This window comes from Narcine bancroftii, chromosome 3, assembly GCF_036971445.1.
Source record: "Narcine bancroftii isolate sNarBan1 chromosome 3, sNarBan1.hap1, whole genome shotgun sequence".
Lineage (NCBI taxonomy): Eukaryota > Metazoa > Chordata > Chondrichthyes > Torpediniformes > Narcinidae > Narcine > Narcine bancroftii.
Window position 1 is genome coordinate 297381587 of NC_091471.1, and position 27490 is coordinate 297409076.

General features: G+C 42.5%; 1 protein-coding gene across 1 annotated transcript; it reads right to left on the reverse strand.

The window, feature by feature from the left end:
* Positions 1–27490, reverse strand: mknk2b (MAPK interacting serine/threonine kinase 2b). The gene is made up of 14 exons (XM_069928641.1): positions 27389–27490; positions 26564–26726; positions 26090–26177; positions 25891–25992; positions 23495–23592; positions 18629–18708; positions 18165–18238; positions 16916–17020; positions 16245–16300; positions 14582–14677; positions 8068–8262; positions 3704–3868; positions 3573–3616; positions 1–3142 (listed from the first exon to the last, which is right to left on the reverse strand). The coding sequence occupies exons 2-14, from the start codon at positions 26612–26614 to the stop codon at positions 2893–2895; spliced, it is 1404 nt and encodes a 467-aa protein (XP_069784742.1). The 5' UTR covers positions 26615–26726; positions 27389–27490; the 3' UTR covers positions 1–2892.

A 27490-nucleotide genomic window follows, 5' to 3' on the forward strand; every position in this document is an offset into this window, starting at 1 on the left:
TTTAAGTTCAAAGCATTTATTAAAATTTTTTATAAAACGATACAAAAATCCTGGCAACAACAGTAATAAGTTATACATCAGTCACCTGATGTATAAAGTGCTTTTGCTTCACGCCCCTTAGGAGCCAGCTAAATTACCAACAGTGCTCGATTATGGCTGGTGCTTAACTAAACCATGTGTGCTGTGGCTCAGCACAGGGTTGCATTCAAATGAGATGATGCAATGCACACAAAATTCAAGTAGTCTTAGTATAAGACAACAGGAACCTACGACATAGTCAGCAAAAGGAATAGCAATGTACGACAATTCAAGTTGGCTTCACATACCACCAGCCTTTCATTATAAAATACCGTACACTTACTGATAACACTTGGATTGGGTAATGGAACCAACTTACATTAAATGAGTACATTTAAAAAAGACCACACATTTCTAACGAGTGAGGTTTGGCTTTTGTTTACATCAGTACTAATCCAGCCAATGTTTTTTGCTTTCAGAACCTCTCCCAAAAAAAAACTTTCGTTTGAAAGTTTTGGACTTTCACCCTGAACACTCTTGTCCAAATGAATCCCATGATTGATAAAACAGAGCTAGCTGGTGGTGAAGCTTTTCCAATATGTGCAACCCTCCCTCCAGCTAATGTGGGAGGAAAGATGAAAGCGAGTCATATACTTCAACAAACATGCCTTCAATGCAATGTTTTTGCATAGATTGCACCAGGAAGACTCAAATTAGAAGACAAGGACAAAAAAAATCAGTGGAAGTCACAGCCAAAAGATGCTCTCAATCCACACTCCTCCATTTAAAAAGTAAACTCCAATTTTAACAGCAAGTGGAGTTAGAAGAGAGTGTATGTCAACAAGGAGAAGCACTTTCTACATCAGTGTTACTTTGGAGCTACAAATACTCAAAATATTTTATTGAAGGACCTCGTTGTAATTCCTTCCCATTCCCGCACTCCACAGAGACAGGGGCATTGCTTGATTACCCAACTACTGGCAAGCTGCCGTCTTAAACCGGTTTCTTTCTTCCTCTTGTGGAAAACGTGATATCACTACTGAGCCAACTCGGACTTTCAAAGACCTTCACATTTTCCTCATACATCCAAGTAACAGCAATAATTCCTTCCAACTTGCCCCATGGTTGAGATGGGTCAATTCAGCTCAGGCTGGGAACCCCACTAGAGGTTTTCCTCATCAGTACAGCAGGGGGACCCTGTTTTCTTTTTAAAAAAATCAACGCGTCATGGGAACCACTAAAAAAAAAACCCTCAGATCCTGCCAGATCTGGCTACTGGTTTTCATTGTGTGGCACTATTAAGGGTCTTTCATTAAAGACAGCAGTGATTTGCTCCACTCCAGCTATACACCCCTTTGACAAGAGATTATTGTAAAGGGGCAACATGCCTCACTACTGTCCACAAATATTCCCATTTGCCCAACTCTCCTGCTGCAGAGTAAGAGAGGCGAGAAGCTCCCCACATGGATACAAGACCATTATTTTCACTGCATACTTTCAAACTGGTTTCAAATAACCTCGTTGGCTCCAGATAGTGAAAAGCTTAAAAGGTTCATTCAGTGGCTTTGATCGCATCCACCACATTGACAAGGATAGGCCAAATAAGCCCTTGCTACATAAACAACACCCACTTTTCAAAGCTTCAAAAATCAGTATGTGGCACTTTCAGATTCCATCCAGAGATATTTGCAAAACAAAAAGAAACGTAAACATCAATATTTGGAAGATTTCACACAAGTCTTATTTCTGTATCTGGAATGCCTTTTTCTCAAACACTTCCCTTTCTTCCGACCATCACAGTCATCTATTCTCAAGTCAGACTGCAGAATTCAGAGAATCAAATATAATATTTTTGTATTAATGAATTTGGCAGAAATTAAGGAAACAAAATGCTTTATTTCCCCAGAATAGTCTGGTTAGAGAAGCTGCAAGAATGAAAAAAATTGAGTTAAAAAAAATGAATATACAAAATCTCTTTCACCCTTCTCAATTGTCTGGTATGCAAAAGTAGCCCTGTTTTTACATACACACACACAAATATATATATACATATATACACACACACATATATATATACACACATATATATATACACACATATATATATACACACATATATATATACACACATATATATATATATACACACATATATATATACACACATATATATATATACACACATATATATATATACACACACATATATATATATACACACATATATATATATATACACACATATATATATACACACATATATATATACACACATATATATATATACACACACACACACAAATATGTACACACTATATATATATATATACACATACACGCACACACACACACATCAAGACAGCAAGTATCTGAGAAATGCAAGCTTTTGGCGGGGTTCTTTTGCATGCCTCTAGCTTTTGAAGTGCAGGTCTAATGCAGGAATTGCCAATGCCATCTCCAATGTCAGCCTTCAAAGTACACCATGACCAGGATCTAAACAGGACAATGAGAGAAAGTTCCAAGCTTTACCCTGGGAAAGTTGGCAAACTGCGGAGATGCACATGTAGCCCAAATTCACCAAATATAAAAGCAGCCATAACTAAACTACAATTGTTACAAAGGCAATCACAGTACAAAATAAGTTTAAAACCTGCTTTTTTTTTTAAAAAAAAATGTTCCTTTGGTGAAGAGACTGACTTGCTTAAATTCTTGCTCTGTTTCTCAGCTGTCTCTCTTTGCATACTATTCCTCGCAGGTTTCAAATGTTGTAAACAGTTCCTTCTTGTGTGAAGCAGTATTGTAACACTGCCAGACTTGGAACCCAGCCAATAGAAGACTGGTTTAGTTGCTATGTGCTTCAGGGAATAAATGATGTCACGCGCAATTGTCAACCAAGACCAAGGGTGGTAACAACTGCTGATTGGCCACGTTGATTGCACTAGTCTTCTGCCTCCGTTTGGCCAATTTTGATTCGGAGGGCGGAGACAGCCGCATAGAACATGAGGTAGCTTTGATGAGGATTGGCTGATTCCCCTCATCCTGGTTTTCTTCGTGCTGAGTTAGCTGCCTGTTGACTGCGATTGCTTCAGCTGCAAAGTACGTGAGATCTTTGGCACTGCTATTCCTGAGGGACAGGACAGAACAAAGAGTCAACACAGCTCCAACGCACACCACAAACCACTGGCTCTAAATCCCCATGGCCCCACACCCGCAGCCTTTTGTTTCAGTAGTTTATAGAAGGGCATTGGCTTGTAAAATTAAACATTTGTTTTTTTTTAAAAATAGGGTAACTGAAAGGCTTGGGTTACATTTTGGATATCGGAATAATTAACATTGAAAACAATTCAAGCAATAGCAACCAAGGCATTGCACGCTAGACACTAAATATTTAAAATTGAATTTCATTGTTCTTGGAATGACTGAAAAGCAGTTTAGATCTTTCAGCATCAGAACGTTGCAGCTTTTATGGATTTCAGCAGGCATAAAATTATCCCCCAAAACATTCCACTTGAAGCATCTCAGCACATTTAAACAGGACTCTCATTAAGACCTACCTCTGGAGCAGGCGGGGTGTTGGAAGGCTGTTCTCGGGGGCATGCTGAAAGCAGAGAGAGGCAATCAATGCAAGTTCAGTGCATCTGACAAAGCAATATTGCTGTTGCAATATTCGGTTTAAGATACATACCCCTTGTACCCATGGGTGCTCCAGAACTTGTGCTGCGCTCAACCTCTTCTTGGCATCTCTGACTAAGAGTTTTGTAATGAGGTCCTTGGCACCAACAGAGATGTGAGCCCAGTCCTTGTCAGGGAATTCGTACTTTCCTTTCTGAATGCTCTCAAATAGATTATTCTGTAAATGAAAGAAAAAATACAATGCAGGGTAAGGCTGTGTTTTCATGATCATAGAGTTACAACCTTCTACACTGATTTTAATGGTAAACCAACGGGCAGAAGCTACTGTTGGCCTTGTGACAGTATCTCACGCACCCAGAGGGTTTCATCTCCCTGGCTTCAACCATCACCCTTAAAAAAAAACATTGTTCCACACACTCTCAGCCTCACACTTCTAGTTCAGTCGCTGGTAACTGGAGATGGTCTGTTTCACCCACATTATCTAAACAATTGTCCTTTTAAATGTCTGAATCGCTGCAAGCTGGTTTAATGAAAGCCTGCAATTCATAAAACATTCCTGAAAGGCAGAGGCCAGCCCAGCTCACACCTGCACTCTTGTTGTTGAGTGTCAAGTGTTAAATTTCTTTCTTCAGAAAGTTTCCACTATTCAGCCAATTTGCATTTCATCAATCCAAGTCAGCAATTCAGTATTTCACAACTTCAGAATCTGAAATATTAGCCTTGAAAACTATTCCTTAAAAAGGTGGATTCTGTCTGGAGAGATCAAATGACTAGTGTCTCAGTGACAAGGAGCTCTTTGGACAACAAACAAGTAGGTGGCTCTGTTTGAAATCACTCAGTTAAGTAGATTGCCCTGTTGTGTCAGACACTGTGATTCTTCGTGGCTACAGTACTGCCCAATTATTGAAGGGAAATAAATTTGAAAGGAAAACTGCTGTCAAGTAGAAGTTTAAGTTACTGCACCATCTGTACATCTCAAAGAGATTGCAGCAAATTTTGAGGTAGCGTCAGTGAGTTAACTTGAACTAGCAACAGCTACACACTGCACCAGGAAGACTCCAGGTCTATAAAGAACCATGCCACAGGCACCAGGTACAGGAACAGTCAATCACTGTTTTCTTGTACACAGATGATGTGCATTGTGCCACCATGGGATCGTACAGATCTATCACCAATGTATATAGTGTATATAGTTACAGTATCTAGACTGTGCTTACAGCGATTGGCTGAGAGCTAAGCCACGCCTACTGTCTGGGCCTTAAAGGGTTGTGTCCCTAGCCAGGTCGGATCATTCTGGACTGGTCGGCCACCTGTGAAGAGCTCCTGTCTTTTGCTAATAAAAGCCTTGGTTTGGATCAACAAGTCTTTGATTCTTTCGTCGAGCTCTACACACCATTTTGGGTCAAATCATCTTGCTGGATCATGAAGCTTGCTACAGTTTGTGGGAACAAATCGCTTCAAACAGACTAGCTATGTGAATCCCCACAGCATTCACTGGAAAGTGCGCTGTTACAGCGAGTCCACAAACTTCTAACCCGGCACAGATATGCTTGAGGAGACTGCTTGCCGGCAAGCACTGAGCAAATCTCCATCACATTCAGCAAAATTACACAGTGGATCTTGAGGGACAACACCTTTGGTCTTCAAGATCTTTCATATTTTCTCTAAAACAATGCAGCCTTGTACTCTGGCTAAGGGTCCATCTGCCACCTCCTTCTTCGGCCATTGACAGCGAATTGGAAATGAAGATGAAGCACGAGAAGGCTTATGGTTCACGTAGCAGTTAGCGCAATGCTGTTACAGCACCAGCAATTGAGACTGGGGTTCAAATCCTACGCTGTCTGTAAAGAGTTTGTACATTTTCCCCATGTATGCCATTCAAAATGTACCAAGGGTTGGAGGTCAATTGGGTGGCATGGGCTCGTGAGCCAGTTACTATTTTGTATGTATGTCTAAATTTGTCTAAACCCATGTCACTGCATGCCAAGGTTGCAAGATCTCCTGTTTAAGCCAGATATTCTCAGAAACACCCATTTGGTGAAACCAACTCCTTACGCAATTATGTAACACTGACTTGGTTCTCTAATTACACGCCTGGTCTGTCAATGGGTTGTTTCAAGAGCAGCTGCTTCAGATTTAGTTCCCAGCTACTATCAATGAGGAACACGCACACGGATTACAAATACAAATATTTTTCCCTCAATGGTCAAAGTTCAGATTTATTGTCAGAGTACATACATTACATCACATACAACCCTAAGATTCTATTTCCTCCGGACGAGGGAGAATTTCCACATTGCCCATGTTCACCTCTCTCACACCAGGCCTTGTTGGAAATGACAAGTTCCTAATTCCAACAAGACCTGGCACAAAGATGACATGGCAATAACAGCCATTACTTGCATGTCTGCAATGGTCCTTGAGAGGAGGATGGTCAGTTCCCTTCGATCTATGGGTCTGTGCAGTGAAGGGTCGCAGAGTGTGCTCTGGTTTTAATTCAGTTAAGTGGCAGGCAACTTAGAAGGTAATTCAGAGTCAGATCTGAAATGCAGGGAATGCTCAGCAGGTCAGGTTTCATCTATGGAAGGAGGAACAGTTTCCATTTCAGGTCCAGATCCTTCAGCAGAATTCTGCTGAAGGATCTTGAACCAGAAACGCTCATAGTTTCTCTTTCACAGATGCTGCTTGAACTGCCAAGTATGCACCATTTTCTGCCTTGATTTCAGATTTCAAACATCAAGTTTTTATTTGCAGAGTAAGACTGAGTAGCTAAAGTTGGCAGATTTCATCCTTAAAGAATGTAAGTGAACATCCACATTTCCAATTCACAAACCCTTGGTTTCAAGGTTGCAATTATTGGCACTACCGTTTAGCCCAGTGGTTCTCAACCTTTTTCTTTCCACTCACATACCACGAAGCAATCCCTATGCCATCGGTGCTCTGTGATTAGTAAGGGGCTGCTTAGTAAGGTGTGTGAGTGAGAAGATTGGGAATCACTACTCTTGATCCAATTGTTACTGAAATATTTTACTTGAGATATATTGTCATTGGCCCATTTCCTTTGCAGTTATGAAACCGTCCACATAGAGTCAATTAGGTAGAATTAAAACAGTGCTTTTCAAAGTTACTTTCCATCCACATACCACCTTAGCAATCCTTTCCTAATCACAGACCCCCTATGGCATAGGGAATACTTAAAGTGGTATGTGAGTGGAAAGAAAAAGGTTGAGAACCAGACCACAGGTTCCAAGATGAAGAACTGCCTCCTTGATGGCATCCACCTCTTCCATCACTTTTCATCCAGTCATTCCTTCCATTCCATCAAACCCTCAACCAAGAGGAATCTCAATCAGCTACAGGCACTTTTACCAGAATAATAAACCCATCAGCATCAGCCCAATGAGGACTTTGGTGTTTTCTGCAGCTCATTCTAAACCAGACATGTCATGCCTTTAAAGTCCACGGCTGCTTTGTGTGGGAAGGGAACGCTGCTCAGTTTAATGGAAATTTAACTACACTCTCCCTTTATTAATCGGCCATTTATCTTCAGGCTCGTGAAACTTCAAAGACCCACCTCAACCAACATCCTATAGAGGCCCACAAGATTATGAGTGCTTAGATAGGGTGGACAGCCAGCACCTTTATCCCAGGGCAAAAAACAGCAAACACCAGAGTACATTTGTTTCAGGTGAGTTTAGGGTAGACATCACGGGGCAAGTTTAAAAAAAACAAACAAGAGTGGTGGATGCCTGGAATGCATTGTTGGGGGTGGTAGTGGAGATTCGTACAATACAGTCATTTAAAAAAACTCAGGCAGGCACATGGGGCTGCAAGAAAAATAGAAGGTTATGTGTGCAACATAGGGAAGGTTTAGCTGGTTGAGCAGGTTCACATAGATGGGTAGCACATCGTGAGGTGAAGGGGCAGTGCAGTGCTGCAATGTTGCATGCTCTCTTTGGCTCAGGGCTAGATGAAGATTAAAGCAAGGCGCTGATCCAGATAGTTTGTTTACTGGCTGGAGTGAAGCTTTAAAAAAAAGGGAAAAGTCAGGGGAAGAAATGCACAAATGTCAGAAAAAGGAGCAGGATTTGGCCATCTGGCCCATCAAGCCTGCTCCACCATTCAGTAAGACTGGCCGTGGACTCTGCTCTACTTACCCGTCTGTTTCCTATAATTTCATGCTATTCAATAATTCCATTGAGCTATCCTCCGATCATCCCATTCTGGATGTGACAGCGACTCACCCATCCTTCCCAATGCAAGAACCACACAGTCATTGGGTGATCCTTGAGTGAGCGGTATATTTTTCCCCAACTATCCTCTATGTTGGTCAAATTTCAATAAGTGAATTTTAATAAATACAACACCCAACAGTGCAGTTTTTTTTAAATAAAAAATTAAAAATAGGGCACTCACCTGACAGGAGGGGCAAGCCTCGCCACGGTCCCAGCCACAGTCCGTTCCACAGTTTCCAACGAAGGGTGGATATCCACTGAGCATGATGTACAATATAACACCCAGACTCCAGAGATCACATCGCTTATCATATATCGACGCCTCTTCATTAAAAGCCTCCACTACTTCCGGGGCCATGTACTCCGCAGACCCACACTGTACGTCAAAAATAATTCACAGGAATTAAGTAGGTGACAATTCACATGCTAAATCACCAGCTTCCTTTCACAAATAGCCAAGTCAGAGAGAAACGTTTGGTGCTCAAAATGGATAGTAGAGAAATCAACAAGTTTTCACAACTGGAGCACCTTACCACAGACACACGAGAGTCTGCCGAGGTCTGCAGTGAAACCCACTCTGCTGGAGGAACTTAGCAGGTCAAGCAGCATCAGTGAGAGAAAAAGAATGGAGCACACAGAACAGGCCCTTTGGCCCACATGTCTGTATCAAACACGTTGTCCAAATCAAACACCAAATCTGCTGCTTGCACCTTGATCTCATCAACATTCTTCATCATTTTGTACAGATCTGGCCATCAGATGCAGCAAATTCTGCAACTTTCACTTTTGAAACATCCTGATCCCCACCAAGATCACAAGATATAGGAGCAGAAGTAGGCCGATTAGCCATTTGAGTCTGCCCCATCTTTCTTTAATGAGCTGATCCACCCTCCCACTCAGCACCACTTCCCAGCCTTCTCCCCATAACCCTTGATACCCTGGCCAAATACCTGCCGATCTCTGCCTCAAATACTACCTAACAACCAGGCCTCCGTAGCTACCAATGGGGAAACAACTTCCACAGACCCACGATCTTCTGACTAAAAAAACTTTTCCTCAACTGCTTTAAATTGATGTCCTTTTATCCTGAAGTTGTGTCCACTTGTCCTAGACTCTACTACCATGGGGAACAACCTTGCCACATCTACTCTGTCCAGGCCTTAACCATTCAAAATGCCTCTAAAAGGTTACGACCCCACCCCCCCATCCTTCTGTACTCCAATGAGTACAGTCCAAGAGCCAACAAACATTCCTCATATGCTAACCCTTTAATTCCTCATTACATTCTAAATTTTCTCCAAACCCTTCCAAAGTCAATGTCTTTTCTCAAATAAGGTGCCCGATGATTCTTTTAACATGGTAAAATATCCAACGTTACTTCTCAGGGAAGCAGTCTGCCAAACCAACAGGATGAAATGCTGCAATACCGAAATGAGCTAGAGGAACTATGATCACACAGCAAGTAAAGGGTGACCAACCTTTTGGGCTAAGCCCTTTGTCGGGCATGAACCATTGGTGGGTTAACAACAACTTGGTCAAACAACTGGAATGGAAGGAGGCGAGGGATAAAGGGCCTTTGAAGGACACAGATTGAAAGGTCAGTAAGATGTTCCCATTGGTGGGGGGGGGGGGGGGGGGTGAAGACTAGAATTAGGGGACATAGCCTCAAGATTCAGGGTAGTAGGTTTAAGATGGAGATGAGGAGGACCTGCTCATGAGAATGAATCTGTGGAGTTCGTTGCCCATTGAAGCAGTGGAGGCGACCTCAGTAAATATATTTAAGACAAGGTTGGATAGGTTTTTACATAATAGAGGAATTACAGGATGTGGGGAAAAGGCAGGCAGATGGAGAAGAGCCCATCAGATCAGCCATTGAATGGTGGAGCAGGCACGATGGGCCGGATGGCCTACTTCTGCTCCTCTTTCTTATGTTCTTATGTTGAAGGGCATCCCACGCAATGAGAGTGTGACTACATTCGTGCTGGCAGTGAGAAACCAGAGACCAATGAGGAGAGTACCATTTGAGGCAGGAGTCTTTACATTTCAGAAGGGTTAAAAAAATGGAGGAAGAGACCACATTGTGATGAAGGATTCCAGCCCAAAACGTCAACCATTCTTTTTCTCCCACGGATGCTGCTTGACCCACCGAGTTCCTTGAAATTTCAATGTCTGCAGCACCTTGGTCTCTCCTGAGGAACATCATGGGGAGTGACAAAGGCAAAGATTTTGCACAGGAATCAGTTGGAAAAGTGGAAAAGTTCAGGGAGCCGCAAACCTTCTGAGAAGTCAGAGAGGATGCACTCTCTCTACAATGAAAGCAGTTTCCACAAGAACCGAGAAGACACTGAAGAACCTCCAACAGTGTACACCTTTGTCAAAATCTGATATTAAAATCTGGAGACACAAGAGAATGGAATCTGAGCTAAAAAAAAATAAATCAGGACAGTATCTGTGGAGGCAGAGGGACAGCTGAAGTTTTGGGTTGGGATCCTGGATCAGAACTCATTGCTAACCCCTGGTCGGATGTGCCCCCAACTTACACAAGCTCTGAACACAGACCTAACCTTTTGTGCTTTGCTCGTTCAAAGTCACTATATGCCAGGAAAGGGTTAATGCAAGTTAGCAGTTTCACTTGGCAGTGTTCAGTGTAAACAGCCCTTCCCCCACCATGCAACTTGTAAGAACCATTTAGCATGGAGCAGAACTGATCTTTGCTTTCAGATTTTTTTTTAAAAACAGATCTTGGAGGATTTTACTGTTAGGAACACATCCCAGTTGTGGTCATTCACACAGGAACAACCAAAACTGCAAATCTCCATTTCTGTCTGCAATAGCATACTAGCAGCGCTAGGTCATATTGATCAGTCCCTCAGTCACAGAATGCCCGCAGTTCAGTTTCGACTGCCTGCATTCTTGGAAAATGACTAGGAATGGCACCCTCATTCCCATTCTGAGCTTTTTACACAGTGTGTTCCTGAAAAATTTCCTGGTATACAACAGTAGAAACACCCTCACTTCCAGAATTGCAACAGACCATTTTAGAATCAGGCAGGACTTGCTTGGCTAGAATCAGCCCTAGTACACAATGGAACAAACAAACACTACCCAGAGTCCTTGAACCTTATACAGTATTATATTGTATTGCATGGGAAGGAGGTGAAGCAATGAGTCAAATAATAATTTATTCTCACTTTCTTACATTTTTTAAAAATACTTTTTTATTTTTCACACTGTGAACCATATCCACCAAAATATGTACAAATGTCTCATTAAAAATTGATGATGTGCAAACATTGTACCATGAGTTATTCCATATTTGTACTTCAACTGTTCAAATGTTAATAAATTATTTCCCAAAAACAATTTTCTATCTTTTGATTCCCTTTCTCTCCCATTCTCTAAAGGAAAGGTTGTCTATTGTAAAAGGGTTTAGCGGATTTTGCGTCAATAGTAATTTTGATATTTGATCATTTGTTTTTTTTCCTTTCTAAGTGGATCTTCTTCCATGTAAATGATGCAGTACTGGTGTTTTTATATTGCACCTGCTTTTCATCCCACTTACAAAGTATATGTTTCTCCTTTCCCCCCTATTTTATCTAGTTCTATCTTAGTCCAGTCTGGTTTTTCCCTTGTCTGGTAAAAATTTGATAAATACCTCAATTGTGTGGCTCTATAATAATTTCTAAAATTTGGTAACTGTAAACCACCTTGATTATACCTCTCTGTTAATTTATCTAACGCTACCCTTGGATTCCTCCCTTTCCACAAGAATTTCCTTATTATTCTCTTTAGTTCCTTAAATAATTTTTCTGTTAAGGGAATTGATAATGTTTGAAATAAGAATTGTATCCTTGGGAAGACATTCCCTCCCTATCAATGTTAGCGGTAATTCTTTCCAATGTTCCAAGTCTTCCTGCAATTTCTTTATTAATGGCTGATAATTTAGTTTGTACAAGTGGCTTAAGTTATTATCTAACCTGATCCCTAGGTATCGGATTGCTTGTGCTTGCCATTTAAATGGTGATTCTTTTTTAAATTCTGTATCATCTGTGTTACTCATTGGCCTCACTTCACTTTTATTTGCATTGATCTTGTACCCCGATACTTCTCCATATTCCTTCAATTTCTTATTTAATTCTTTTACTGATACCTCTGGTTCTGTTAGGTAAACTATGATGTCATCTGCAAATAAGTTGATTTTATACTCTTCCTCCTTTATTTTTATCCCTTTTATTTTATTTTCTATTTTTATCAGTTCTGCCAAAGGTTCTATTGCTAAGGTGAACAATGAGGGGGGGGGGGGGGGGTGGACATCCCTGTCTAGTTGACCTACTTAATTTAAAGTGACTCGATACAGATCCATTTACTGTTACCTTCGCCAACAGTCCATTATACAATGATTTAATCCAATTTATATATTTTTCTGGTAGATTGAATTTCTGTAATACTTTAAATAAGTATTTCCACTCTACTCTGTCAAAGGCTTTTTCTGCGTCTAGACTCCCTTTCCAACTTCATGAAACATTTGCATTTTCACAAGCCCAATAGTTAATCGGCACAAATTCTAATATCTATACATTGCCACAACAATCTATACAACAAGTATAACATTTTCATAGCACCCCTGTTGCAATGACAGTCAAATGACCAAAAGTCTGGGTTATCAGGCAACTTTCAAGGAACATAATAAAAGGAAATTATTTTGAGGAGAAAAATTAGAGATCTAGAAACACAACTGACATCAGTGGAGTGATTAAAATAAAAGAGAGCTCGAGAGGCCAGAAGTGGGAAGAGAACAGGTATCAGAGGAAAGATTTTTTTTTAAAAAGGGGGTTGAAGTTTTAAGGCGTTTAAGCAGTCTCATTGCCAGTTGACAAGGAGGGGGCTGAGTGAACAGAAACTGCTGCACATTCAAACACTGGAAATTTGAGACAATCTTGCATTTTTGGATCTGGTTACTGTAGATTCAATGAGTTGCTGGACACAACTGGGATAAATGCAGTCTTTTAAAAAAAGCCTGTCAAAGGCAACCAGCTCTCGTCATTCACCTGCTACAACTCATTCCGTGGAAATATTTCAACACCAAGAACTAATCTGGTCAGGTATCAGTGTTTGAAGAATCACCAAAATTCATTGCAAATATCAGAACATTATAGCACAGTACCAGTCCAGGCCTTGAGACCACGAGTTTGTGTCGATCCATGTAAACCTACTCAACAATCTAAGTTTTCCCCACCTCTGACCCTCATATTTTTCTAACAATTTAAACATATTTCTCATAACATCTTACTCAATAATATTTCAAGCACTGAGCCAAGACATGTCCCCGTCCTCCTCCTATTACTGCTTTGAAAAATATTCAGCCCATGATCCCCCAGAGGATTACTGGAAGCGTTTCTAAGAAAGCAGTTATTGGCTACAACACAATGACCTTGAGCTCAAACGGTACCAAAAACAGAACTCCACAGCAGCATGCAAGCCAGCAAGGGTTCACAAGTTCAGTGACTCGCAGAGACCATTCCTCTATTGACAAAGATTGATCACTCAAAAACATTGCAGACACATGGATCTTAAAGTGATCTAAACATAACCTTGTAAGCATCTTCATGACACTTTAAAAGTCTAATCCAATAGTACATGCATGAATTTAACAACAAGAAGCTTTTCCAGCTTTGCACTGGCATCAAACTCGTGTTTAAGATTTCCGCACTTCCAGGGCTGGCCTCTCCCTCAATTGCCAGCAGTTTCCACTGGTGCCTGCCCTGACTCTGGATGCATTATATAACCGTCGAGACTGCAGGAAGCAAGACTAACATGAAAACAGGAGGCCTCACATTTAGCTTCAGGAAATCTCATGGGTTAAAGGAAAAAAAATCTGCTAAACTGGAATCAGAAAGAGTGAAAGCAAGATAGTTAATTGCTCATACCTTGAAGGGGGCAAGCCTAAAACATTGGTTCTGTATCATTATCTTTGCTATATAAAGTACACCGAGTTTCTCCAGCATTGTGTTTTTAACTTCAATCACAGTGCCTGCTGACTTCTGTGTTGTACAATTTTAAGATAACATTTGCTCATTTTTAAATTAAATTACCTCATTGAGAAATGAGAAGCTGGAGGGACTCAGTGGCCAGGCAGTATCCATGGAGAGAGAGGATCAGTCAATGGTTCCAGTCAGGGCCCCCTATCGAGGCCACTTCTCTCCACAGATGCTGCCTGACTGGTTGTTTCCCTTATTAGCTTCCCTTCATTTGCTTAAGATTCTATTGTTTCACTACCGAACATACCTGCTGCTTTTTATATACAAAAGAAACTTCTGAAGTAGTTGGAGAAAATTAGATTCAAGACCGCAAAAGGATTCAAAGGCCTGAAGGGTTGAAAAAGCCCTAAAGTGAATTAGCCAAGGGTCTGGCTCCCAAAGTATTGGCATTTGTAAGTTCTTAAATGGAACACTTTGCCAAGGTGGGAAAATGTGGAGAATGTGGTTGAGTGGAAATTCACCAATGGTCTCCAAGCAAGATTTCAATCTGGAAGATTCTCAGAGGGTTGAGATCATCTTAAAACAAATGGATCTCAACCACGAGGGAATTATCTGCAGTCGCAGGCAGAATTTCAGGTTTTTAATAGCTTCAGATTTCACAGCAATGAGACATTGAATGTAATCCATCTAACCGCTCTACTGAGACCTGCTTCTTACCGGTGTCAGAAGTTCAGGGGTTGAGATGGGGGAACAGTCACCATTCAGTTTTATCCCACTACCCAAGTCGAAATCACAGATCTTTACAGGAGAAAGCTGACAGCCAAAAAGAGAAAGAGATTAACAAATTGCAAAATTATAAACAAAGATTATTATTATTTTTTTAAAAACAAAACACTAGTTTTTAACCAAATGTGTGCATGCATCCACACCCAAGTGTGTACAAAATTAAATTGCTGGGGTGGGGGCGGGGGAGAAATTGCTAATGTGAGCAGCATGTACACAATTAAAACAATTTCTCCCAGCTGGGATGTCAAGATAAAATGTGACAATGATCAGGACACAAATGATTGCCATCAACAACTTATCCAAATATAGTAAAATCTAGAATTCAAGTAACCCTCTAAAAATTAAAGCAGAAAATAGGTAAAAATTATGGGAGTTTAAAATTGGTGCCCCCTAGCAATCCACCGATCACACAACACGTAATCTCAAACAACCAGCAAATATACTTATCCGGCATTTGCAAATCTACATTGGTGCCGGATACCAGAGGTTTCACTGTTAAAGGAATGGTGGGCACAGGGTGAAGTGAAACATCAGTCCACTGATTATTTTAGTCCACTCGTGTCAATATACCAGCATACAATGTCCACATGACGTGGAACACTTTGCCAAGGTGGGAAAGTGTGGAGAATGTGGTTGAGCGGAAATGCACCAATGGTCTCCAGTCAAGATTTCAATCCGGAAGGTTCTCAGAGGGTTGAGATCATCTTAAAACAAAAAAAATTCAGGTTTTTAATAGCTTCAGATTTCCAATCATAGCTGAGCACTATTCTCCTGCCTTTTCACCATACCTTTGACACCTTCCTTCTGCTTCAGAGATTGAATAGAAAAGCTGTCAGTGAACAGCTTCACTGTGGGTGCTGACTGACCAGCTGTGTATTCACAGATTGTGATACAGTTTTGCAACGATGCGATTCCCCCCCCCCCCCCATAAAAGTTAGCATTTCTCGTCACCAGCCTTCGCAAGAGATTCCATTCAGGAAAGGAGGCAACTTAATGATTTGGTTCAGAAACCAAATCATTTTCCACATCAAAATTTGATTCCCAAGTTGGTGAGTGCACACTTTTATTTCTACATAGATGGTTAATTAACAAGAGTAAAACACGAAAGTCTGCAGACACTATGGTTGAAGTAAAAACAGGATGCTGGAGAAACTCAGTGAGTCAAACAGTGTCCTTTATGTTGCAAAGATAGATACATAACCAATGTTTTGGCCTTGAACCCTTCAACAAGATATGAGCAAATTGTAGGCAGGAAGCAGAACCTTTTTGATGGGGGGGGGGGGGCGGGGGGACCATACTGGGGCTGTAGGTCAATTGGATGTATCAAGGCAGCACAGCACAGGCCCGTATATATGAATTTTAATTAAAATGTTGCTCCTACCTTGATGAGAGGCTCGAGACTAAAATGGTGGTTATGCATTTTTATCGTTGCTATAGAAAGTACACTGTTTGACTTGCTGAATTTCACCAGCACTGTGTTTTTACTGGTCAATTAACAAAGATGAACTGATCAACAAATTCCCTCCAGAAAAACAGCTGCTTTTGTGCGCTTTGAAGTAGAATTCTCTCCAATTCAGAGTCCAGCAGTGCCTACCTGCTCTGGGTTTTCACACAAAATGTTCTCTGGTTTTAAATCACGATGGGCCATGCCTAACAGAGAAGAGAGAAATCTCATTAGTGGAATTATGCCAGCCATTGTTACTTAAATTTTTCCTCTATCCACAAATCTTCTGTGTCAAACATGCAAGTAGATGTTCTGAATAGCAACAAATGTTTCAACCTTGGTACAATTTCTGGTTTCCTTCAATATGACAAAACACTGTGGCTGGGCAAAGGTTGTTAGGTCTGAGACAGGGGTAGCCAGACTTGGAAGTGGTGAGATCAGGATGAGGCCGAGAATGAAGTGACTACCGTCCAGGTAAGCAGCGTGTAGGCATGGCCCACTGAAAGGTCCCCCTTTGTTGTCCAATCGAATACTTCTAAAGAAGGTAGATGGATAAGGATGAACACAAACAAAAATGGACCAAGTCTGACTATGAGGCCCTACAGCTGCCAACCCAATGTAATGAGGAGCCAAAGAGCTTAACTGGGAGAGGTTAGATTTTCCCCTCAAGGGAGTGGGGTGTATACAAGATGAAGCTAAATATCAGGTGGTTACCTGCCCACAAAGTGGTGAATAGCACTGGAGTCTTGGACAGTCCCTGTGCCAACAGTAGCCGTAACCACACCAAAACATAACTCAACATGCGCCTCCTGTCCTTTTACCTTTGTTGTGAAGGAAATCCAATGCACTCGCAATCTCATGGACAACAATACTGGCTTCCCGTTCATTGAAGTGCTTTCTTCTGTGTATGTGCGTTAAGACAGACCCTGGGATAAAAAGGGGCAGGTCAGGGAGCTCCCACAGAATGGAAAGATCCAAAAAATGTTGTCAACAATAAAGGGCCCCTTTCAAACATAACTATTGGCAAGTAGAGAATTCACTGGTAGTACAAATCAGGAAAAGCTGGAAACATTCCACAGCCCCTGTACAAAGAGAAATCAATGAAGGGTCTCAGGCCTGAAATTTTATTTTCAGACATAGCTGAGTGTTTCCTGCTTATTCCTTTTTATTTCAGATTTTCTACATCTACATTTTTAAATTTTTTTTTAAGATTAGCATCTATCAGTTTGCAAAATGTATCGTACCAGCATCAGGGTTTTAAACTTGCAGGGGGTAAAACAAGCACAGTGATCAAAAACTTTGTCAGCCACCCCTCTAAAATTATCTATTTACGTTCACCACAAATAGACATTCCCTGCTGAAACTTGTGAGTTTAATCAGAATTATTTGTTGATTTAATCCAAATGACATTAGTTGAACTGTAAAGTGATTGCAACCCAAGTTGTCAGCCCTCTCACTGCATTCAGCTGACTGACTGGACCTGAAATTCCCCATGTGTGATTCTGCAGGAATAGCCAATGCAAATCATGTTTGCAAGCTTCTTCAAAAAAAGGGACAAAATGGATGAAAATAGTTCTCTTTTAGAATTTAGGAAGTAGAGTGAAGATAACAGATCTAAAAGAGTGCCCCAAAATTATGAGAGGCATTTATAGGCCTTTTCTCTTAGCAGAGGGGTCTACCACCAGAGGGAATAGGTTTAAGTAAGGAATGTTTAGAGGGGACACAAGAAAGACATTTTCTGCCCAGAAGGTTTAATTTTCAAATGCTGGAGGGGCTGTTGGAGGCTTGTGTAATATTTGCATATCCGGAAAAATCAAGGCAGGGAAGGCCAAGTGCTGAGCTGAATGATTGGTCAGCATAGACAGAATGGGCCGAAGGGCCAGTTTCCACATTGTGCTGACACTATAGCCAATCTTTCTGAATCTATGACCATAAAGATCTTTCACTGTCAATGTGAGTTTACTGTCATGGACAGAACAAAACTCTTGCTTGTTGCAGCCAAAACAGGTATACAAGGTGCTGCCCTTTGACAAAAAAAATACCCCACAGCTAATTTGTTAAATTTCATACCTCCTTTCATCTTTTCAAAAACCAAGTAGAACTTGTCCTCATCTTCAAAGAATTCAATTAGTTCTAGAATGTTCCTAAGGGGGATGATACAAAAAGATTAGTTCTAACAGTTGAGACAACAGCATCATTCAGTCTACAGCATTGAACAAGTCAAACATCCACATCACCTCGCACAGAATTGTTTGTTTTAAATACACAACTACAAAATTGCTGGTGCGTTAAATAAAAGATAAACCGGGGAATGCATTTCAATGGCAAGATCAAAGTGCAGTGAAACAGAACTAATTGTGTTACTGAAGTGTAATAGCTTTGTTAAAACAAAGCCATTTCCTAGTCTTACATCAGGATTATCTATTTGCGGCAATCACCTGATGAACTAAAATCGGTCCTGTCAGCAAACAGCGAGTACTGTAGCATTAATTGTCTCTTGCTTCTCTTAGGATTAACTGAGAGCCAAGCTGTACCTGTGTCCCTGACACTGATAGAGCATCTCCACCTCTCGGAACACACGGCTGCGACTATGGCCCGGTCGCTTCTCAATGATCTGCAACAAGTAATCAGAGCAAAGCCCTTTAGTACCCACAGGCACAGTGTCAGGTCGCAGCTTTGTGACTGGATGCCCACTGTCCCTTTTCAACTAAACGAACATTCAACTTGCTAGAGAAACAAAGACTGTAGCTGCTGGAATTTTGAGCAACGAACTGCTGGAGGAACTCAGCCGGTCTGACAGAGTCCATGGGTAGAATGGTCAATGTTTCAGGACTGGACTCTTAATCGAGTCACCTTCCACCAAGCTCTGTCTCTCCCATTTCCTCGTCTCCTTTCACACAGACAAAATCAATTCTCTCTCCTCCCCTCATCATATCCAATTAATGCCTTTTGTTGGTCTGGACTCCTCCTCCAATCTCTATTCTGAGATTTCCTGGGGTTTTTTTTTTGCTTATTCCTTGAAGGGTGGCTCAGGCCCGAATTCGGCAATCTTTGTCTCCAATGAGTGCTAAAAGACCGGCTGAGTTCCTCCAGCATTTCGGCTGTGTTTCCATCTTCGTAAAGACTGACAATGGATGCTGAGGGGCTGGCTGAGTTCCTCCAGGAATCCTGCCTTTGACTTACTAATGCTCAGTTCCTTTCTATATTTCAAATAGAAATTCCGTTTGACAAATATTTTCAATTTGCACATTGGAATGACAAGAGTTAATCAACAGAGTCGATCAACTCTCTGGAATATGATGGAATTCAACTGGTTAACAAACAGTGGCACTACTAGCTAAAGTAACATTCTTACTGAATTTCGAAAGAGACACGATGCCAGTTGCTTTCCAATAGAATGCTTTCCAGTCATTCAGTTCAATAAAGCAGTCAAAACACATTGTTGGACAAACTCAGCAAAAGATCCATCACCAGTGTTTTGGCCTTGAGCCATTCATTAAGGTATGGACAAAATGCAGGCAGGCAGGCACCCGAGTTTATGGCACCTGCCTACATTTTGCTTGGAATTTGAAGGGCTCAAGCCCAAAATGTTGATTATGCATCTTTAGTATATAAAGTACACAGTTTGGCCTGCTGAATTTCTCCAGCGTTGCGTTTTTGCTTCAACTACAGGGTCTGCAGCCTTTCGTGCTTTAATGCATTCATTCACACCGTTTCCTTCTGCATCAACTACTGCGCCTTTTAACGTATTGCAGTATATTATCAGGCTGAACAAGGGTTAAATTCCTTTAGAAAAAATTGTTGATATAAATCTTACTCAAGGCGAGCACACTTGTACAAAATGTACAGTCATGACTTATCATATCAGAGACCACAAGATGCAACCAGTCTGCACAGCTTTTATCACAAAACACAAGAACTCTTGGTTGAACAATTTTCATAAACATTAACAACAGTATATCTGGCTGAACTGAAGAGGGGGGAAAAAAGTTTCACATCTGTCACAGATTGACTGAAGCCCAATTCACGTGCAATCAAATGCAGTCAGATTCCATTAGCATAAAGAACATTTTTTTCTTAGTTTTTAAATCCTCTCACCACCCAATACCTTTCATGAATTCTGCAGTTTAGCAAAGCATTTCTAACAAAAAGCTCTTTGGAGGTCACTGCAGGCTCAAATTAAAAACAGCTGCTTGAAGCAGGCGTGTTCTGCGGCAACGTCCCTTCCCCCACTTTTCCCCTCTTTCCCCCCTCCCAAATCACATAAACACTGCTTTTGTCTGATTCCCAGATCTGAACACAATGGCTTATGACGCAGTCTCGAAACTGTCAGTTACACCCTCTACAACCACTAACAAAGGAACAAGCCCTGCAAGACTGACAGTGGAATACTCTGCTGCCAATTGGCTGGAAATGCTCTCTGCTGATTGGATGGAAATCCCCCTGGGATAGCCCCAGATCAGGGCCTCTAAAACTAGAGGGCATTGGTTTAAGGCAAGGGGCTGGATGATGTGGGTGGTTGGAATCAGGAACCCAGCCCCAGGGGTAGTGAAACAGATTCTATCTCAACGTTTTAGAATGGAGACAAGGCAGAGAACCGAGCAGGTGAATGGACACAGCAGACATCTTACTTGAGGGTCGGTTTCTGTGCTCTCTAAAATCTTTCATGAGGACACAGGCCAAGGGCTCCTGCACCTCGCAAACACAGCAAGCAAAAAACAATCTTCAATTAAAATCAAAATATAAAGTGCTGGAAAGGTCAGGCAACATTTGTGGGAAGAGATTGGAAATGTCAACAGTTTTTCTTTCCACAGATGCAATGCCAGAATGTTCAGATACTTTGACCCTCTAATTCCAGCGGACATTTCCACCAGACTCACATTTCAAATCATGTCTGCGGTCTGTACACCTTTTTCTTATCACATTACCCAACTGCCACATTTATTGGGGTCACAATTCCTCCTGCTCGTGACACCATATTGTTATCCCAATGTTCACAGTTGCTTGCACAAACTCCTTTAAACCTCCTTTTTGTCTTTGCCCCACATCACAGAAGAAAATGAGTCCTGTCACCGAGTGCCAACGCAGACCTTGGGGTTAAAGATATCAATGCATGCGTCTCTGATAAAAGAGAGGCAATTAGTTGCTTCTATTACATCATTTTGGGCAGCACGTTTAGCATAGCAGTTAGCGCAATGCTGTTAGAGCACTAGCGACCGCAAGGAGCTGCCTGTACGGAATCTACACATTCTCCCCGTGTCTGCATGGGTTTCCTCCCACCCTTCAAAACATACCAGCATTGGAGGTCAATTGGGTATTCTTGGGCAGCACTGGCCTGTGGCCTGTTACCATGCTGCATGTCTAAATTCAAAATTTACAATGAGATGTAGCAAATCACAAGTAACAGCTGATGGGATAACTCTGTGATGACAGGGTATAACCCCCTCAAAACTGCCAAGTATTGGACAGAAAACCAAAACGAAACTTAAAAAGAAAAACAATTTGGGCTGGATTTCAAGCTGGAATTAGTAACCTGATCACCAACACATACACTTTCATGAATACCACAATGGACCACATGGGTCTCTGAGGGGGCCCCTCTTGCTCACCCTTCCTGCCACAGCCCCTCTGGACCAACTGGATTTTTCTCGCCTGCTCTCCAGAACAGAAGCTGCCGTATTAACATTTATATTTTGATATTAAATACCTTTCTGGCTAAAGTTTTTAAATCAGCTGTCAGTTTAATTGCCATTGAAGCATCAGAAAGTAAAACACGCAAGTTTGCAGACACTGCGGTTGAGGTAAGAACACCACGCTGGAGAAACTCAGCTGGCTAAACAGTGTACTTTATATAGCAAAGATAAAGGTACAGAACCAATGTTTTGGAATTGAGCCCTTCATCAAAGTATGAGCAAAATGTAGGCAGGTAGTAGTTCCAAGTGAAGCAACCCTTAACTTGTGCATCCGTGGGAGTGTTGATCCACTACATCCAGTGCTCCCATTGTGGCTTTCTCTAGAGAGACTGGGCACAGACTGGGAGGTCGCTTTGCAGAGCATCTTCACTCTTTCCCGTCAGGGACAGGGATCTCCCAGTGGCCAACCATTTCAATTCTGTGCCCCACTCCCTTGCTGACAAAGTCTGCCCATGACCTCGTACTGTCAAACCAAGGCCCCACCCCCGTAATTTGGAAGAACGTCACCTAACATTCAGATTGGGGACTCTCCACCAGATGGCATTAACATAGACTCCTCTGGTTTCTGATAGCCTACTCTCCCTTCCCCATCCTGCTCTCCACCCCTTTTTTCCTCTCCGTTCACAGAAGAATCCCCCTCCTCCTGTTTGCTGGTATGCCCTCCCTTCCTTATCCTCCTATCGCATCACCTCTTGTGCTGTTGCACCTCCCCCTGTCCCTCACCCCCCCCCCCCCCCTCACCATTTTGTTCAGGATTCTCCCTATATTTTGCTCACATCTTGACAGGGTCCAAGCTGAAGCAATGGTTATGGCATCTGCCTATAAAGGGTGGCTTAGTTAGCACAGCTGTTAGCACAATGTTGTTAATAGCACTAGCACATTCTCCCCTTGTCTGCAGGGATTTCTTCCAGGTGCTCTGGTTTCCTCTCTGTTCAAAACCATTCTGGGGGTGTAGGCCAATTGGGTGTATTTGGGGAGCATAGGGTCATGGGACAAAAGGGCCTGTTACCATGCTGCATGTCTAAATTTAAATTTTGCTTATACTTTGAAGGACTCAAGGCCAGAATGTTGGTTGTGTATCTTTGCTATACTCTGACCTGGTGATTTTCTCCAGCATTGTTAGTTTTTACTGTTGAGTAACAGGATGTTGGAGAGAATTTGATGGTAAATTTGTATTTGAGGATTGAAATTTGCGTCATCTTCCATTTGACCATTGAAGTGAAGGTGAGTTGACCCACAAGACTCCCAATTCCTCTCTCGTGTATGGCAACAGAGGTCTATTCTTATTAGAGGGCACTTCCACCACCAACTCCATCTCAAAAGATTAAATAGCGTGGCAAATGCAGGACTGAAATGGCTGCAGAAAATTTAGAGACAAAGGACTGCAGAATCTGTGGAGAGAGGTGCGAAGTTGCAGAATCAGGCTGAGACCCTGCATCAGGGCCAAACTCAGGAGGCTTTAAATTTAGTGCAAGCCTGTGTTTGGTGATGTTTTCCAAAAGTTTCATGTATGAACAAAATGACAATTAGAATCTTTGTTAAGACATGGAGGCAATTGCCTATTAACTTGTTGCCAGGACTAAACTGCCTGAAATGACTTGGAAAGCCACATCTCCTCGTGTACTCACGCCACAAACCGTTGCCTGTGGTACAATCACCACCCACACAACACGACGTACATCCAGAGGATCAGAGCACACCCCTTACCTTCACAGCATACTCCTTGTTGGTGATCAAGTTTCCACAGGTCTGCACTCTGGCAAAAGACCCTTCCCCCAACATCTCTCCATTAAGCTTGTAAACATCTGTGAGAAAAACAAAAGGTGGGTCAGTACAGAATAATCACAACATCCCAGTGACAGCAAAACCAACCACATTTAAAATGATGAACAAGTACTTAAAGGTAGATCTCACTCCTACCAAAATTCAAACTTGCGTTAAAAACTCTTGCATAGATTCAAGCACAGCTATAACATTCTGCTTCTCAGATATAATTATATTTGTCACCCGTACCTTTAAAGTGCATACACAACAGGGACTCAAAAAGCTTGTTAATTTCAGACACTCCTTTTAAATAAAAACACTAAGCTGGAGAAACTCCGCAGCACAAAGAGCGCAGACGGAGTGATTGATGCAAAAACAGAATGCTGGAGAAACGTACCAGGTCAAACAACTTTTGCTCATACCTTGATGACAGCTCAGGGCTGAAATATCGGCTATGTTTTCCCTTTCCAATATAACGTGCGCTTTTTGTGCTGCAGAGTTTCTCCAGCTTGAGTGTTTTTAATTTAAAAGGAGTGCCTGAAATTAACAAGCTTTTGGGTTTTACCCCTTTTAAATGTGCTGCTAAAGTCCCCCAAACTTGAATCCATTTCAGATGTGCCTGTTGAAGCCACAAATCCTTTGTAGATGTCACATCCTTTGTAGGTTTGTCCCCTGTAGGGATTATGCAGGAGTTATGGAATTGGGAGGCAGAGGGATTAAAATACAAACATGAACCAGTCTTCCAAAAAACCAAACTGTTCATATGTAAATTACAAGCAGTAATCAGTTTTGAAATTAAAAAGACAACCTTGTGTGCAAACTGGCAGCTTCAGCAAAGCACAGGCTACTGGCCCACAGCAGGAGGCAGCCTAGGAAACAGGGGCTGCAAGTTGACATGACACAAGACATTCTCGTAAGCATCAGGCAAAAGCAGGTCGACGGGGGTACGAGAATGAGTTTATTGTCATACACATTGCACAATGTACATACGCACTGACACTCTTGCTGCAGCCGAACAGATACTTTGTAAAAAACAAACTGCAAATACTTTTTATTTTAAAAAGTATATTTAATTGAATTAACAAGAGGAAATGAATTAAAAAAAATATTCAGTTATCCCAGTTCAAAAGAATGTGACTTAGCAATCAATAGTGGAGACAATCCTTTTGTCAGACCCTGATTACTGTAACTAGGGGAGGTTCAGGGGCCTTGATAGCTGTGTTAACAGACTGACATCAAAGCTGGCAGACAATTTGCCCAAGTTAGTTTGCATAATTTTGAATGAGATCATGGAAGGTTCCAGTAAAAACACAAAAATGCTGCAGGAACTCAGCAGGTCTTGCATCATTCAAAGGAGGTAAAGATGTATAACTAACGTTTGAGGCATGAGCTACTACAATCACAGCATCTGCAGACTTTTGAGTCATGCCCGAGAGGTCGGATCTACATCTTTCCCTCTGGATACTGCAAGACCTGCTGAGTTCCTCAGCATTTCTGTTTTTACTGCAATCAAAGTGTTTGCAGACTTGTGTTTCACCCCCCCACCCCACCATGGAACATTTCAGACCAGACTTTGTTTTGTCACAACACATCTAACACAGCCACTGGCCTACTTGCTCCATCTATAATCAAGATACTTGAGCACCCAGAGAGTCAGCCCTCACAATACTAATTGCAAGTGCCTGGATCCTCTGTCCTCAGAAATTTCTAGACCTTTCTTGAGAATTTCTCTGCCTCAAAAGGTGTTTTAAGATTCAGAGGAATCTCACCATTACAGTGTGCTCCCGTCGTGAATGCATAATACAAAGGAACCATTTGTCAGACAAAATATTGAAGTAGCAAAGTAACTGTAGAAATTCTATTGAACCAACTTCTACTACCTTTGCTGTTAAGGCTATATAATTTGATTCATGTTGAATTTGGGAGGGGTTCTTAGGATAGCCTCTCCACAAGAATACAAATTCACTTTTACAAAGATGCCCGTATTCGCTATCCAAAAGAAATTTGAATGGGTTTTCTCTTTTACGAAAATAGCCCTCAAGAGATGAATGGATCCTCACTTTTACGCCATTTCGGCTTACGAAAGGTTTCATAGGACCATTCTACTTTCGTACAGCGTGGCCTACCTCCTACCTCTTTGTAGTTATCTGGTTCATCTGTCACAACATTCCATCATTACAGCCACAAATCCAACCAATTCGCATCAACTTGAAGCCATGTCGGAGCACTCTTGGCTCCGATACACAGGGATTTAAATGTGTGCCTAACTGGAGCACAAAATCATGGTTTTCTTGGCCCAAGTGGAACCAGGAGGCAGGTTCGTCCCGCGAGACGCCTACCTTCAAATTTGCCACTGAAGCTGTCGGTGGCACGACACCTCTTCTTCTTCTTGTTTCTTTTCCTTGCATCTGGTATGTCAATGGGCAGGCTGGCAGGCATGTCTACAACAAACCACACTGGGGTTAAATCTCAAATCTGACCGGGTAAAAATTAAACCCCTCTTCCAATAATCAAAGGAAAAACTCAGCGACAACTTACCAGGTCTGGCAGGACAGTCAAAATCAAATGCCTTCTCAATATGTGACAGGCCAGAGCCATCAGAATAATCATCGAAAGGAGTCTGCCCCTGTTAAATCCAATGAGAACAGCGTAGAATGAAACTGGCCCAAAGCCGTAGAGGACGCACAAGCACCGGGAAAGCAGAATGCAAAGGTTGGGGGGGGGGTTTAAAAGCCCAGAGGTTAAAGCAAAACTGCAGCTATAAAGTGTGAACCCACTGGCTTCTTGCATCAGCCAAGCCACAAAATGGAGCCGGCTTTAAACCAGGGACAGTCATTCCCACCTTTCAAAGCATCGCCAAATCCAAAATGACCAGTCATTAATACAACAGCGCGGTGAGAATCCAGGCGGTGGGGGTGGGGGTCCTGGGTCCCTCCCACTGCAAGAAATGGAGGAAACGGCTTCTCACTCTGCCCTGGCTCCTGTCCCTTTAAAGTCAACGCTCAGCCTTACCGTGAACGAGCGGTGAAACCCTTTCAACTCCGCAGTCTTGTTCTGAACCATCTCTATCTTCACCGGGACGATTTCAGCCGAAAGAAAATTAACAGCCGTCTCAAACACGAAGAGGGTTTTGTCTGAAGGTAGAGGAGCTCGCTATTGTCCCAGTGTTCATGCCCTGGGTGGGTGGGAGAGAGCAGAACAAGCCCCGACATTGAATCCGACCCAGGATCACCAAACAGGTTCACGAGACCCGCCTTCTCCGACCATTTCCGAATACCGGCTGCAAAGGCAACTTCGAAAGTGTCCCTTTCACGGAAACAACGGCCATTCCGGACCCCCCCCCCCCCCGCCCCCCGGAACAGCAGAAGCGGTGGCTCCTGCTCGCAGCGCCCGAGCACGGACTCTCCTACACGGGCAACACGCCTCACCGAACAGCCAGGGGCTCCACTAATTTCCCACCCCCCTCCCCACCTCAACACTTCTCCAGCCAGTGGACCCACTAACACCCCCCCCCAACACTCCTCCAGCCAGCGGACCCACTAACCACCCCCCCCCACCACACTCCCCCTGACAACCTCCAGCCAGCGGACCCACTAACCCTGACAATCTCCAGCCAGTGGACCCACTAACACCCCCCCCCCAACACTCCTCCAGCCAGCGGACCCACTAACCACCCCCCCCCACCACACTCCCCCTGACAACCTCCAGCCAGCGGACCCACTAACCACCCCCCCAACACTCCTCCAGCCAGCGGACCCACTAACCCTGACAACCTTCAGCCAGCGGACCCACTAACCACCCCCCCCCCCCACTCCTCCAGCCAGCAGCCACATTTACCCGCACAACACTCCTCGCCAACCTGCAGCCTGACGCTTCTCTACGAGCGGCTGCTGCGGAGCAGGCGCATTTATAAGCTCCCAGCAGTAAACAGGCGACGCA